This window comes from Sciurus carolinensis, chromosome 1 (genome assembly GCF_902686445.1).
Source record: "Sciurus carolinensis chromosome 1, mSciCar1.2, whole genome shotgun sequence".
Lineage (NCBI taxonomy): Eukaryota > Metazoa > Chordata > Mammalia > Rodentia > Sciuridae > Sciurus > Sciurus carolinensis.
In genome coordinates this window covers 51821276-51836521 of record NC_062213.1, presented here as the reverse complement: position 1 = coordinate 51836521, position 15246 = coordinate 51821276, and the positions used below count along the sequence as shown (strand labels likewise).

The window sequence follows — 15246 nt, the reverse complement described above, 5'->3', positions numbered from 1 at the left end:
TTTGGGGGAGCAGTTTCAAAGTCTCTGTTTTTTTAGTAGGGAAATTTAACACATATATATCATTACTGAATATATGCAATTATATTCCTTCCATCCTTATTTCAAGTGTTTTTTCTTGCTTTTGTTTAAGGGTGATTATGGCATTTTTATTAACATTATTAAAACATTAGTTGTAACTCCACAGTATCTACCTATTGTAGTTGTTTACCTCACCTCTGTCCTACAAACTTTGGTTCACTGCTTACATTTTTGTAGAAATTCTCCACATCTGCATTTATCACATTGTTTTTGTCTCTCAAGCAATAAAGGACTAAGATCCAATGAGATTATTTTTTTAATTCACTGGTAGCTATCTTGGACCTCCCTTTTGACATGTAAAAAGTCTTCTTTGTCCTCTGATGTAAACTGAGATAGACTGTCCACTCAACAATTCCATAAACTCCTCTGGAGTCAGTGGGACCCTCAGACTCTCCAAGGATTACACATTGCAAGATACTGGCTATAGCCCTTCTCTTCACTCTAGAGAAACTTACTGATTCCTTCTTCCTCTACCAATGCAAGGATCATTAACATTCTTTTCTGGCTTCTAGTAGAGGCAAGCTCCTTTCCAAGTACCAGGACCCTTCTCCTGCAACTCCATGGACAAACACTTTAATCCCATGCTTAAAAATACCTGAGAGTAGACATGGTCTTAGCAATAGGTGTATGATTTTGTTTTTTATGTTAGCCAAAAGTTACTGTCTACAACTTAATTTGCTGTAATTAATTTTTTTGCAGTTGGATCACCCCAACCTGGGGTATGCTTGAGTTTCTTATCCCTCAAAAATCTCCATATATTAAAACTTTTTCATATATTGGAATAAATAAATTATTTTTATAGAAAGGCAAATTGTCAAAGTCTACTATTTGCATAAACAATCCAAATGAGCTTTACAATTTGTCACTAAGCTACATAGACGATAAGCATCTATTCTTAAATCCAGTGGTGGGTTATACTTAAGTTTTAATTTGGTCTTCTCTTTCTGGTTGTGTGTGATAGATGGACCATCTTGATGGAAGGCTAAGTCTGAAAAGTGAACTACTAAATATAACAAAAGATACTTTGGGAAGCATAAGTAAACTCACAATTATGTATTCTCTCTAGGAACACATTGGCAGACTTTTATATTCACATAAAAATATATGCATGTACAAATATCTGTTATTTGATAACACTTTTATAATTAACCTGGTTTCTAAGAATAACAGTAATTTTCAAACTCAAGTCACAAGTGAAAGTTTTGAGTGAAGTGTAAAATAGACTATTAAGCCAGGCATGATGGTGCATGCTTGTAATCCCAGTGGCTCAGGAGGCTGAGGCAGGAGGATCTCATCTTCAAAGTCAATCTCAGCAACTTAGCAAGATCCTGTCTCTAAATAAAATATTTCAGAAAAGCACTGGAGATGTGGCTCAGTGGTTAAGTATCCTTGGTTCAATCCCTGGTGCCAAAAAATAATTAATTAATTAAACAGATATTAACATTGGCATAATCTGAATGAGTATTTACTGAGGGATATATATATATATTGCCATTTTATTAGTGGTAATTTCCCATTATTTAATGATTTGGTAAGTTCAGAAGAGGAAATTAATGTTATAGCCTGAATAATTTGTCATTTCTTATTTCATAATTTTTAATATGATTGAATTCTACTGTGGAGAAAGACATACAAGGAAAAATATGTTAATGTGATAATTTTTCAAATATGAGTACTGACAACCATTTAAAATGGATTACTCTTCAAAACATTAGGCTATCACTACACATTTCTGTCCCTTTTCAAATCAACTTAAACTAAAACTGTAATCATCTGGTCCTGTCCCACAACATGAAGTCATAAGATAAAAAAGATGTGATTTTACAGATAAACACTTCACAAAAAAGAAGACATAAATACTGGTGAACTTTAGTTGTAGTTTCTTAGTGTAAAAAAATTGGTTCCCCCTGGAAAAAAAAATTCTATCAATTAGTTTAAATTCTAATGTCTAACAGGAAAAATTCTTGTGAGTTGAATTCCTATGGGAACCTGTCAATGTACTTTTCAGTGACAAAAGAGGTGACAGACTGATCTGAAAGCTATGAGACATCTCATAGGAAGACAGTTCAAGTAAATACATGAAATAGCTACTGACAACATATCACCAACACTAAGAAAGTGTTACACTGGATTCTGTTCACCAAGAGCATGTGTTTGAAATATGGAGCTAAAGATCCACCAGAGAAATGATTTTAAATTCCAGCGTACTATCATTAAATATTCCCACCCATCCATCCATCCATCCACCCAACCATTATCTTGAGGAAAGTATGTATGTATTCTGCTCTTAAGATGTTAAGGAAAGAAAGCTCACGTTGGTCAGAGGGGTTACAGGAGGCCTACTAGAGGATTTTTTTAAATTGTTTAAAAAAGTAAGTCAATTTTAAAAGATAGAATCGGAGAGAGTCTTCCAGGAGGCAGGACCTGGGGAAGAACAGAGGCTCTGCTGTCAGGTTGCCTGGGGTGGAGTTGGAGTTCCACAGAGACTGCCACTGTGGACTTGGTGAAATCCATGATTCCTGTACCACTTCCTCTATTTTCTACCTGAAATATGGGGGAAAAACATCTTGTATAGCAAACAGTTGTTGAAAGATTTACCTATATTGTAGTAATTACTTATGTATTTGAAGTACATAGTGCAACGATAGAAATCTGCTTCCTCACAGTTCTGGAGGATGAAAGTTGGAGATAAAGATGTTGGAAGGTTTGTAGCTTCGGATGATCATGAAGGAAAGATATGCACCAGGCCTCCATCCTTGGTTTGTAGGATACTTGTCTTCTCCCTGTGTCTTCACTAGGGAGAAGACACTAGGCCCATCCTAATGACTTTATGTTAATTTAAGTACCTCTTTTAAAACCTATCTCCAAATACCATCACATTCTAAGGTACTGGGGTTTAGAGCTTAAACACATGAATTTTCAGGGGAACACTATTCAACCCATAACATGGAGTCATAAGTTCACCTAATGAAATGTGGACATCTTTGCTTATCCTTCATCTTTTTTTTAAAGCCAAACTTAGGAATATGACTTAATTTTAATTAATTGAAGATAATGAAATCCAGGTAATTTAGCTTACCCTGCTAAATGCATGGCATGTCTCAGATGTACACAGTTTCACAGTGTAAATGCTGGCTGGAATTCTGGATAAAGAATGTAGCAAAGTGCTACTAAAATCCCAGTTTTACAGATAGAGAGTAGCCCAATCAAAATAATTACAATGTATTTACAATGGATGAATAGATACCTTTGTAGGTGTCCATGTGATTTTCTTCACTACACTTATATAACCAGATTAAGAAATATAAACAGAAAAAAATATATTAAAATGTTCACACTGGGAGCAGTGTGCATCCCTGTAATCCCAGCAACTCAGGAGGCTGAGGCAGGAGGATCACTAGCTCAAAGAAAGCCTCAGCAATTTAGAGAGGTCCTAGGCAACTTAGGGAGACCCTGTCTCAAAATTAAAAAATAAAAAAGGCTGAGGATGTGGCTCAGTGGTTAAACTCTCCTGGGTTCAATCTCTGGTACAAAAACAAAAACAAAAACAAATGTTCAACAAAATCTTTATATCTATTTGACTTGTGAGAATTTGAGATAATTCTCTTAGTTCTACAGAATTTGTATTTTCCTATGTGCTCTGCTGACAGTTCACAAAGGGCATAGTCTTTCCACTGAGGAATTAGAAAATCATGTAAGTCCTATCCATAAAACTTAACAACATTTTGCCTCTTCCTCTTCTGCTCTTCTCCTATATCAGGTCCTAATGTGGAGAATCTTGACCACTCTAATAACCTCTTGCTGGTTTTCTTGACTTTATGCTGTTCCCCAGTCTCATTAATTCCCTACCCAGCTGTAGGATTATTCCAGACCAAGTGCTTTGTCAATTTTTCAATCAAAACTCAAAATTGCTACCAGTTACCAATAAGCATTTCTAGTGTACTTCTCAAGAAGTATCTGACCTAGTGCTTACATTCCCACCCAGCACTGTTCTCCTAACTTAATTGAACATTTCAAGGTTTCCAAACTCATGCGCGTGTTCTCTACCTGGAAATCCTTTCATTTTCCTTTATCTCATAAAAATGTTTTTATCAGCTATATTGTCTTGTGCATACAAAAATAAGCATTATTAATAATTATCCTTATCTTCCAAGGTCCAGCTCAGGTAATAGCATTCTGAGTCTCCTCTATACTACAGGCATCACTGTCCTGGAACCCCAAACCAATGGTTCATCTTCAATAAAGTTGTTCTGCTTCATGTTAGTAATTTGCTTGCACACTTAATCTGTTTTTTATTGAAATTTATCTAAATTAGTTATGCATTGCACAGAGTATACTCTTAAATATTTGTGTCACCACTAATATTTTTGCTTTTTGCATTTTTGATTTTTGTGTTTTATACATTTTATAGTTATCTTTGAAACATGTCTTTGAAATGCTGTAACTCAGAGAAAATCAGTTGCAGAATGTGTTGAGTCAGTCTGTGAAGCAAAGGGATAAATAAATTCTAGCCTATGCGCCAAGGTTTAAAAGAAATCAGGGTTTAATGTGTATTTTGAAGCTCTGTGATAAGATCTGCTACTTTCTTTAATTAGGTCTTTTTTGCTTGCTGAAATTCAAACTATCCTTCTGGTCATAGCTCAAGGATCCATTCTCTTATGACTATTTTCACAATCAGTTACCACACCCCATCAAAAATAATTTATCTTGTCTCTGCCCACATCACTGTCACAAGTTCAGTTAATCAGCATTTGCTACATGACAGATACTAATTTTCCATAGATGAAAGAGATGTGACCCCTGAAGAGTCAATATTCCATATACAAAAGAAACATGATACTTTATTAAAGAATAATTTTGGGGGAAGACCATAAAACAGGAGAAAATTTCAGTATTAAGTGATAGGAGCTTCTTACTTAGGCCTACATTTTTTATGCATTCTATGTCCTTACATATTTGCTTACATATTTTTATTCTACTAATTATAAACTCCATAAGACCAGGAAGGTAGTTCACTACAAGAAGCTCATAATACCAGGTGAGGGGTGGAAAATCAAACAAACATAAACCATGACTTTGGAGCCAGGTAGCCCTCCCTAAACTCAATTTTGTTACCTCTTTGCTAAACAATCTTATGCACATAACTTATCTCTAATATTTAGTTCTAATCCATAAAGCAAGTTTAATAACACATGCTTTCCATATTTATAATAAGAATTAAATGAAATTGTATACATACATCTCCTAGTGAAATGCTAGATGGATAACATTTCATTATAGTGGGCAATTAATGAATAGTTATTGGATAAAATGTTTTCATTCCTCATTTCATTTTCTCATTCTAAAATATATAGAGAGAATGAATGTAGATATATTTGGTGGAGGTATTATGAGTACACATGCACATATATGTAATTCCTTTTTTAGGATGCTCCAATGGAGGAATAACCAATTGCTCCAATTTATTTCATTTAAATCCTTTAAAGTCTGGCTTTTGAAAACTATTTGTAAAATTGGCAAATTAGCTTATTCAAGTTAATTTATTATTAGAAAATCACCTTGAAATATATGAATTAGAGGAAAGTGACAGACAGATGCAGAAACAGATGAACTAGAGTAATAAAGACAAAGATTTCAAGAAATACATGTTATGGAAGTCAGTCGTCCTCATTTTTGTTTCAATAATTAGCTGAATTAAAGAAGAAAATTCCTTAGTTAATAGCAAAGGAAAGACCTAGATAATGTATTAATTAATGTTGGGAAAATAAGTAGAGTAATAAAAACTAATGTGAATTATTAAAGTTCATAGGATTGCAAACATTTGTAAGTTTTCTACATAGTTGATCTGAAGCATGGTATTGGTGAGGAAGGGTATGTACTACACCAGCGTCTTGGTTCATTTTCTGCTGCTGTAACTGAATACCATAGACAGAGTAATATGTAAGGAATAAAGGTTTATTTAGCTCATGAACTGGAGGCTGGAAAGTCCAAAAGTATAACTCTGGTATCTGTCCAGCATCGGTGAGGACCTTCTTGCTGGGCCATGGCATGTAGGAGAGTATCACATAGGGAGACAGAAAAAGCTTGCTAACTTTTGTCTTTCTTCCTCTTATAAAGACTAATTGCACTATGATTACCCCATTCTCATGACCTCATATAACACTAATTACCTTCAAACGGCTTTACCCCAAAATACCATTAGCATAAGACTTTGAGGATTAGGATTCCAATACATGAAATTTGGAGGACACATTCAAACCATAGCACCCAGAGTTTCTAGGGCTATTGATGTTTTAAGTTAGATCATTCTTTGCATGATGTTGTGGGCTATCCTGTGTATTTATGAATGTTCAACAGACAAATTTCCACTAGAAACCAGTAGCACCATGCATTCCAAGTTGTCACACACAAAAAAAGGTCTCAAGATACCTCAAATGTCTCCTGCAGGGCACAATCACCCTCTGTTAAGAATCACTGGTCTGGAGAGTTAGCTGAAGAGTCTTCGTCTCTGAATAGATTTGACCCAAAGGTGATTAAAATAAATTGAAATTTTTTTACCACATAAATCAGAGATGCATGCATATTTTTATATAGGCAGATGGTTTCATCCCTCTTGTTTAATTTCCTTTTTAGATTATATCTCATGTTGCAGCAAAAGGCACAATCATCATTTTTGTTGACTGTATCAGAATGTAATAACACTTATCACCAAATCAATGAACTCTTTAGAGAGAGCAAGTCTGAAATTATTTAATATAACTTCTTCTTTTTAACAAAAATCTTACAGTAATACTCTGGGGAAAATAATTTAAGATTATCTGTAAGATGCAACCTGACTCATAGTTTCTCTAATGTCATTCTTGCCTAAAAACTATCTAAGGTAATTTATTCTAAGAAATCATTTTTTATTTCATTCATCACTTTGCTGATCTTGTTTAGTTATTTAAAACTCAACCTCTATAAATCGCCCAAAACAAAATTATACTCAACAGAACAAATTATTTTTATGACAGTACATTTCCTTTTGTCTATAATTTTTCTTAAGTTTTTTGTTGAAGAATTTATATACAAAAAAGAGTAGAAAACATTATTTCTTTGAAGATAGTATCACTGATGTCTTCTAAAATACTGTAACATATGTGTATATTCCTCCTAGGACATATTCATCCTGTATATTAAATCAAGATGTCATCTCTAACTGGCAACTTGCAAATTTATTCTTCTACCTTGGACTTCTCCCATAAGTTTCATGTTCAAATATCCAATGACTTACTTTTTCACTTGTGTTTTGATACTAATAGGCGTCTCAAAGTTTACAAAACTTAGATTCCCCCAGAAGCCTGAGCTTCTGGCAATCTTCCCTATTTTAGCAAATGGTAATTACATCCTTCCCGTTATGTACCCTCACTCTTTAAAGTATATGCAGAATCTATCCACTTACCACCACTAAAATGCTAACACCTTGGTCCAAGCCAGTCTACCATCATCTCTCCCTGGAATTGTTCTCCCAGCTTCCTTTGTGAAATCTTTGTTTCTAACCCTGTCACCCTATAGTCTTTTCACAATGTCAAATCAGAATAGAGCTCTTCAAATACAAAAGTTGTCCCCTGCATCACTCAGAGTAAAACCTAAAGTCCTGACTGACCAACAAGATCAATCTTCGCTATGCACACTCTACCTCTTCTCCACTTTCCACTCTGTCAGCTTCTTATTCCTGTTCTCTCACTTGCTCATTCCACTCTGGTCACATTTGGCTCTTTGCCTAAAACACTCCAAATATACTCTGTCTCAGCCCTTTGTCTTTACTGCTTTTCTGCCTCATATGCTCTCCCATTCCACCACCTTATCTCTCCCAGGTTGTTTCCTCCCTTCAATGAGAATTTTGCTCAAATATTCTCTTATCACTGAAACTTTCCTGACTGCCCTATATATAAAAGGGCAAATCTCATACCTAAGCAATGCCTTCCCTCACTTCTTTTTGTATTATTTCTATATATAGTGTACATATTTGTTTATTGTCTTCTTTGATGCTTAGATGAGAGATTCTTAATCATAGAGAGGTTCCGTGATGATCTTTCTTATTCCACACTATATCCCCAGCTTCTGGAAAAGGGCCTGACAATAATGGCTTCCATCAACATTGTTGAGCAGATATGGTGGACACATGAGTTAAAAAATGAGAGCAGTTCCTGATCTTGTCACAGAAATGTTTCAAGAAGTAGAAAGAAGTTGGGTTTGGATGAGGATGAACTTACTGAAGAAGAGCATTAAGGCTTGAGGATGACTTTACAGCAGAGGCAACTTTGAGCTGAATACTAAAAGATGAAATGACGTTTTCCAGGTGGAGGAGATAAGAGTATAGGTCAGACCAATAAGGTATGGGTGTCTGAAATCACATACTACACTTAAGGAATGACCAATAGTTGTGACCACAGCCTCAGATAATTCGAAAGACCAGAAGAAGATGGGAAGGGAAGGTAGTTTGGAGGTGACTGAGCAGTAAAGCAATTTTCTCAAATTCCCAAATTCATAATTTTTAAATTATAAAATTCATGATCTTCAATAATTGCACCTAATTTTCCCCAACTGCTAGTTTGTCTACATCAGTGGATTTTAACCATTAAAAACTGTCTAAGAGCAAGCTGATAAAAAATATGCAATCTTATCCTTAGAAAAAATATTCCTGATTCTAATATTCTATAAACAATGAAGGCATTATACTCTATTCAATGTATCCTTAAAGATAAAGTTTATGGATTTTGGAGAATTTAAGTGAACTTGGGGAGAAAATACAAAACATTGGTTGTCAGAGGCATGTTTTCTTTTCACTTTCTTTCATCATACTATCTCTCAGGCACAGTGTGTCAAAGACATAGTTCCATCATAAATTTACTTTTGAATTTCCTGTCTGGTCACCTGTTAGTCAGTCAACTGCTAGAATGGGTGTCTTGTGAATTTAGTTCCTGTCACATACACAGAACTTTCAATAAAATGTGTTGCTCTGTTTGGAACTGGCATGAGGACCATAACTACACATACATATAACTACAGACTTTCTGGTATTTATTAATTGCTTATTGTGTCCAAGACACTAGACTAAGTTCTATCAATAATGAAATAAGAGAAAAGAAAGAATTGGTTGCACTATTTCCAACTGAGGAATTTTAGTTCTATGATGAGGTCAATCTGTTAATGTGTCCTGTTTTAGATGAAAGACCCCAAATTCCCTCTTTTAAAAATATAATACCATCAGATATTGGAAAACAAATGTACCAATCAGGAATTTGAATAATTTTTCAGGGGTCTGGCTTATTATGAGAAGATAAAGTTTTCATGAAACAGTACTCTGATTGAGCTCTTCCTAAATCTGTTAATATCAGTTTAAAATGAAGAGAACAGACATCAAGCCCAGAACCTCATGGTCAGCATCAGAAGCCTCACTAATCAATAATGGGAAGACCACCTTATCAAAACACATAGAGCATGACTTCTGAGATCCATGAATGACTGATCAGGAGAGCTTTACTTAAGGAAGTTATGATTTAACATGAAAAATAGACATGTGAAAGAAAAGTCAACAAGCCTGTAGGTATGCATAAGAAGGAAAAGTATTCATAAGTAGTATTCATAAGAAGAGAAAATTGTACTCAGCCCTGAAAGATGAGTAGAATTTTCATAAACACTTTTTGGAAGAAAGAAATAGTCATTGCTGGAATGGGCATGCTTATATAATAATATAAATAATATAAAATACTAATGACATAAATAATAATAGTTTCTGCATCCATCATTTATTGAACCTTGATGTTGCTCTAGATGGTTAGGTTCATTATCTTATTAAATTCTTACAATGCTCCTGTAAGGTACAGGATAGAAGTTTAAGAGATGAAGAGACTTAACTGAACTTGAGTGATTACAATTGATTTCCCCTGAGAACATAGATGTGAACTGGTTGATCTGGTTCCATATGCCATTTGACTGAGTGCTAAACAGTTCTGTTCAAATGAAGGACATGTTAATATGTCAAAATACACTCTACTGTCATGTATATTCAAGAAGAGAAATTTTTTTGAAATGAAGGATCTATTTTGAGCAGATCTTGAATCCAAGTTTAAAGAATTTGGTTTGTGGGTGTTTTTCATTATTTTCTGTAGAAAATGGAGACAGTCTAGAAACCTTCAGTTAAAAAATAACCTTACTTATAAATCTTACTTTGAGAGTTCTTTGCAAAAGGGTAGGCAAACCAAGGCCCAATCCCAATCAAGAGTGCAATAAAAATGGATAGACTGTGTTGAACCTAGGATCTCCTTAATTCTGAAGTAACTTTTATTTTCAGGGGAGAGATATCAGAAGATAAAGTTGTAAAGACTTTTAAAATTCTAAGTTTAGAAATATATAGTTGTAAAATGTATATCTATTTTAATGAAGTAAGTAAAAACCATCAATAACAAAGTAATTTGCTGTGCAGTGGGTAAATGGAAATGAAAGCAGAGGAAAGTTAGAGCAGTACATCAGGCAGAGAGAGAACCTATTCCAGGAATTCCATCTAGGGTCCAGGTATATTAGCACAAAACCAGACCTCCAAATAAAGAAGGGATAGAGTTAGGGTTAGGGTTAGGGTTAGAATTAGGGTTAGGGTTAGGGTTAGAGTTAGGGTTAGGGTTAGGATAAGGTGTAGGCCTTCTTTCAAGGGCAGCATTAAGATACCCAAGTGCAATAAGGAACCACCTTCCAGAAGAAGCAGCCAAAACTGCTTCTAAGGCCCACTTTTCAGGACCTTGATAAACGATTGTTGTTCTCCATTCCAAGAAAGGAGCTGGTCAACCTGCAGTACTGGAGACGCATCTCAGTATTTCCGGGTAAGAGTTAGGAACAAACTGAAAGAACCTCTCCTAATTCCCATGTTTGAAAAGGGAATGGTTTCCTTATAAGTTTGAATAACATTACTTACTTAGACCACAATTTTATGATAATATGTCTCTGATCATGTAAAGTCTTCCTAGAGTACTAGACACAAGTCTAAACCCAAATCTTGGCTTCCTGGGCACTTTTGAGTTCCTCCTAGGTGAGTCCAGATTTCTCACTGTTCTCTAGTTTCTGTAATATGGAATATTGGTGATTTATTAGTTTGTGTTTTTCTAGAGGGATAAATAAATTAAAATTAGTTGAATGTGTTCCTGGACTGAGGAGTGACTCCATTTCCCAAGAAATTATTCTCTTAGTTTCCAGTCACAGTTTCAATTTTCCTAAATTGAAATCTGTCATAAGATAAAATATTTTCTATTAAATTTGATAGGTTTAAATAAAACTATACGATATACCTCCATCAAAGGAAATGAGTATCATTCTTCAAAACAGGATCAATTTGCAATTGTGATAGAAGATGTTTTTCAAATTTAGCTACAATTCAACAATGGTACTTTGAAGTCTTTGAAATAATTGACTTAAAGAGTGATTCTCTATTTTAAACTGTGTTCTATTTCAGTTTGGTACTTCATAAAAAGAAATACTCCAAAGGGCTCTTATTTCTTGCAGTTTTGCTTTTGTAAACTACTTTGCATCATAAATGAATAACTGCTTTTTTTAAAAAAAATCAGATTTTAAAACAGAAAGCATTTGCCCATTTTTATATTGGAAAACATTTGTTCTTCCTTCTGACACTAAATCATATGATACATAATAGATCACATATATTATTTCATATATCCTAATTGACAAACCTTTTTTTCAAGCAGATTACATTTTGTTTTGGTTTTGGTTTTCAAAAATTCCTGAAGACTCAACAGTCAAGCTAAACACTAATTCCTTCAGAAATTTCTGGGTAATATCTTTGCTGAGATCATTGTAAATTCACTAAATGAAAGTTCAGAGGCAGGCATTGTCTACAATAGTGATAAGTTTAAAATCTCCCATCTCTGATTGCTGTAGACTCATGATGAAATTGCCCATGGTCCTCAGTAAACCAAAATGTGGACAATGCAATTTTATATAATTATATTATAATGTTAATAAATTAATAATTAACTATTATTTAATACAAATAAATATTCTTTAAATATGAGATTGTCTTTTTCTTTATAAAATTATTAATATAGTTGGCAGTGAGTGAGTGTTGCTATTTTTTAACAACCTTACTTGGTCAATTGAGAAGTTGTCAATCTTCTGTTAGTCCCCATTCTCTGTCTTTGAAGCTAGACAAAACACTGAAAATCTAGAATAGGAACTAATGCTATAGAAAATGTCAATGAGAACATCTGTAGATTTTCTTTCCATCAAGCCCCAGGGTTTAAACACAGGTGTGCATAACTCATTAACTGACTGATTTTTTAAGAGATTAGTAGAAGAAGCAAGTTAGAATTAAAGAGTTCTCTAGCATCTATGACATTTTCCTTAAAGGATTAATGTTCTATCTTGGTTTCAATCAATTCCCAAAGAGCTGCATTTAGAATATTATTGACTGCAGAAATATACATTACAATGTAATGCCAAGTAAGATTGTTAAAAAATAACAAAGTAGTATAACATATTTGTGATTTAATCATTCCTTAGTTCAAATCCACCTTACATTACAGATTTATTCTACTATTCACCAAAACTAAATTTGGCATTATTTAGTTGTTTTGTAAAATATTTATAGAGCCTGTTATTCCTTTGTATAACCTCAGTCAAAGATTCAGGATCAGTTGCTCATGACACTGAGAATTCCCATTTATAAATAGCATGGTCTTCCACTATTCCAGGATCACTAGAGGTAAAGAGGAACTAATAAAATTGAAAAGTGTCCTGTGCAATTTGACAGTCTTGAGGAAACATAGGGAGCCTTGAGTTGTGATCTAATTGAGCTGTGGCACATTTGATGTTCTGTTATTTTCTTTTCCTTTTCCCCCTTCCAGTGAAATCAGATGAGTTACAGACAATCAAGAAAGAATTAACCCAGATCAAAACTAAAATTGACTCCTTGCTAGGGCGCCTGGAGAAGATTGAGAAGCAGCAGAAGGCAGAGGCAGGTAAGTGAAGATAATCCATGACCACAGACAAGTTGAAATTAAACCAATGCAACCATCAATCGCAAACACTACAGGCCCCGGGAGACATTAACTAAGTTTACTAAAAATTTAACACAGACACACAAAGTCTTTAAGCCAATAACTGCAATAGTGGGATATGATTTCATTACTTTCAGAGAACAGGAGCTAATTTTTCCAAATGTATATGAAAAGTAAAAGCATTTCGATGGCATTCTCAGTAATAGTTGAATTATAATTGAAAACTTATTTTTCAATATCAAGTAAACTTTAAGGCAATAAAAATCAATAATGCTAGCAGGCTAAAATAATATTCATTTTTCCATAAATTAACTGGAGCAAAATTTAAAAGGTTTCAAAAATCATTATAAATCCCAACTCCTGCTATTGCTGCCACCCCATGAAACTTCAGTGCCAAATTTCAGGAACATGGACTACAACAGCTTGCAGCTAGCTGTCCACAGGCCAAGTTATTTGATCATGTCCTTTGCAACTTAAAAGCCTATCTCCTTTGAATTATCAGACCTGATCCTAGCTACATTCTTATACAATTGTAATGCTCTTTTCATGTGGTTACAGATGTTTGAATAATCACAGACTGTGAAAACAGGAATGACTAAGAGCTAGTCCACAGGTTGATGATCTTGTTCTATAAGTCATTGGATATCTCAGAGAGGCCTCCTTAAAGATGCCTTGGGGGTTAAGAGGTGATAAACTCATGCCTCCTCCAAACCCAACCCTTATTCCAAACAGCATAACTCTACCTGTGTTGCTTTTATCTCTTAGGATTCCATGTAAGTCCTAATTTGCTGAAAGAGTTTCACTTCTTTAAAATAATCAATAAACAAGGCAATTCTTAAAGCCATTAATAAATCCCACCTCCTTATCTCACAGAAAACAAACGCTCAGAGAGGTCAATTAATTTTTCAATAGTCACATATCTAGCGATAGACCTGAGTCTCAAATTCAGGTCTGGTGACCAAATCTAGTGCCCTTCCAATTTCTACCTTAATCTCAGATTTTCCCCAGGGCCTGGGACCACCATTTCTCTAAAGTGTATTAGTCAGGTAGCATCTAGATGAGGAGAACTGACAGACTTCTGGCCCTTGAACTGGAGGAAACAAGAGTTGGCCTGTTCGTTGACTTATCACAGGGGTGAGGATCAGAGCTTTCTTCTAGTGGTGAACCTTACAGGGTTTGAGAATGAAAAGAAGTCAGAAGTCATAGAAATGGTATAGTGGATACAAGAAATAAAAATTCAAATTCTCACCCACCATATCCTGAACTTCTTTTTCTCTTCTTTGTGAGAAATGAATTAAGTAGCATATGTGAACTATATAGCACAGTCACCAACCAGAACTATAGACCTAATAACTGGAGTTATCAGGGATTACTAGCAAACACACATAAGCAGGGAAATTAATATTTACTACTCCAAGTTGAGCATCCCTAATTTGAAAATCTGAAATCCAAAAAAAATGTTCTGAAATCTGAAACTTTTTGATCATTGATTTGATGCTTTTTAAGTTTTAAAATTTAGAACATTTCAGATTTCAGCATTTACATTTAGGGACTTTTCAAACAGTAAAAGTCTGTGTAAACATTTCAAAATCTAAAATAGCTTGAAATTCCAACAATTTAAGATATTTTACCTGAACTTTCAAACAGTTCATTTTTCAAAAATACAAGCCACTTCTGTAGCATGTGATAGAGTTCACTAATATTGGCTAAGCTAATATAGATGAGAAATGATAGATAAAATTGTTTATGTTAAAAATTTCTATAATGAAAACATTTTTATACTGAGAAATAATACACTGCCTACACTGCTTAGTAAAGAAATTTAAATTTTGGAAAGTTTTTATATGCTTTCTGTGGCACTAATCAAAAGTGTTCCTGTAACTGAAATATCCTGTGATGTTGCCTAAATCAATATTTCCCTTTGAGGAACTTCTGTGAAATTCATTATTATGTAAAACAACCCTTACAGCAAAAGACTTTGATAACCAATTTGCACTTCAGTTTAAAGGATTATGGAGAACTCATTTAAATATAAATCACCTCAAAGAGAAAAATGTGATCTTTATTCCAACATATTATACTTTCCAGTTTCCTGTAATGAATAATACTTTCCACAGATTTT

General features: G+C 34.2%; 1 protein-coding gene across 7 annotated transcripts in view; it reads left to right on the top strand.

Annotated features, from left to right (window-relative positions):
* Ralyl (RALY RNA binding protein like) overlaps positions 1–15246 on the top strand; it is a 641586-nt gene that overhangs the window by 582835 nt on the left and 43505 nt on the right. For all 7 annotated transcript variants that reach the window (XM_047560810.1, XM_047560782.1, XM_047560777.1 and 4 more), the window contains one exon: positions 12972–13085. In XM_047560810.1, the coding sequence (XP_047416766.1) occupies positions 12972–13085 (114 nt within the window). The remainder of the gene's footprint in view (positions 1–12971; positions 13086–15246) is intronic.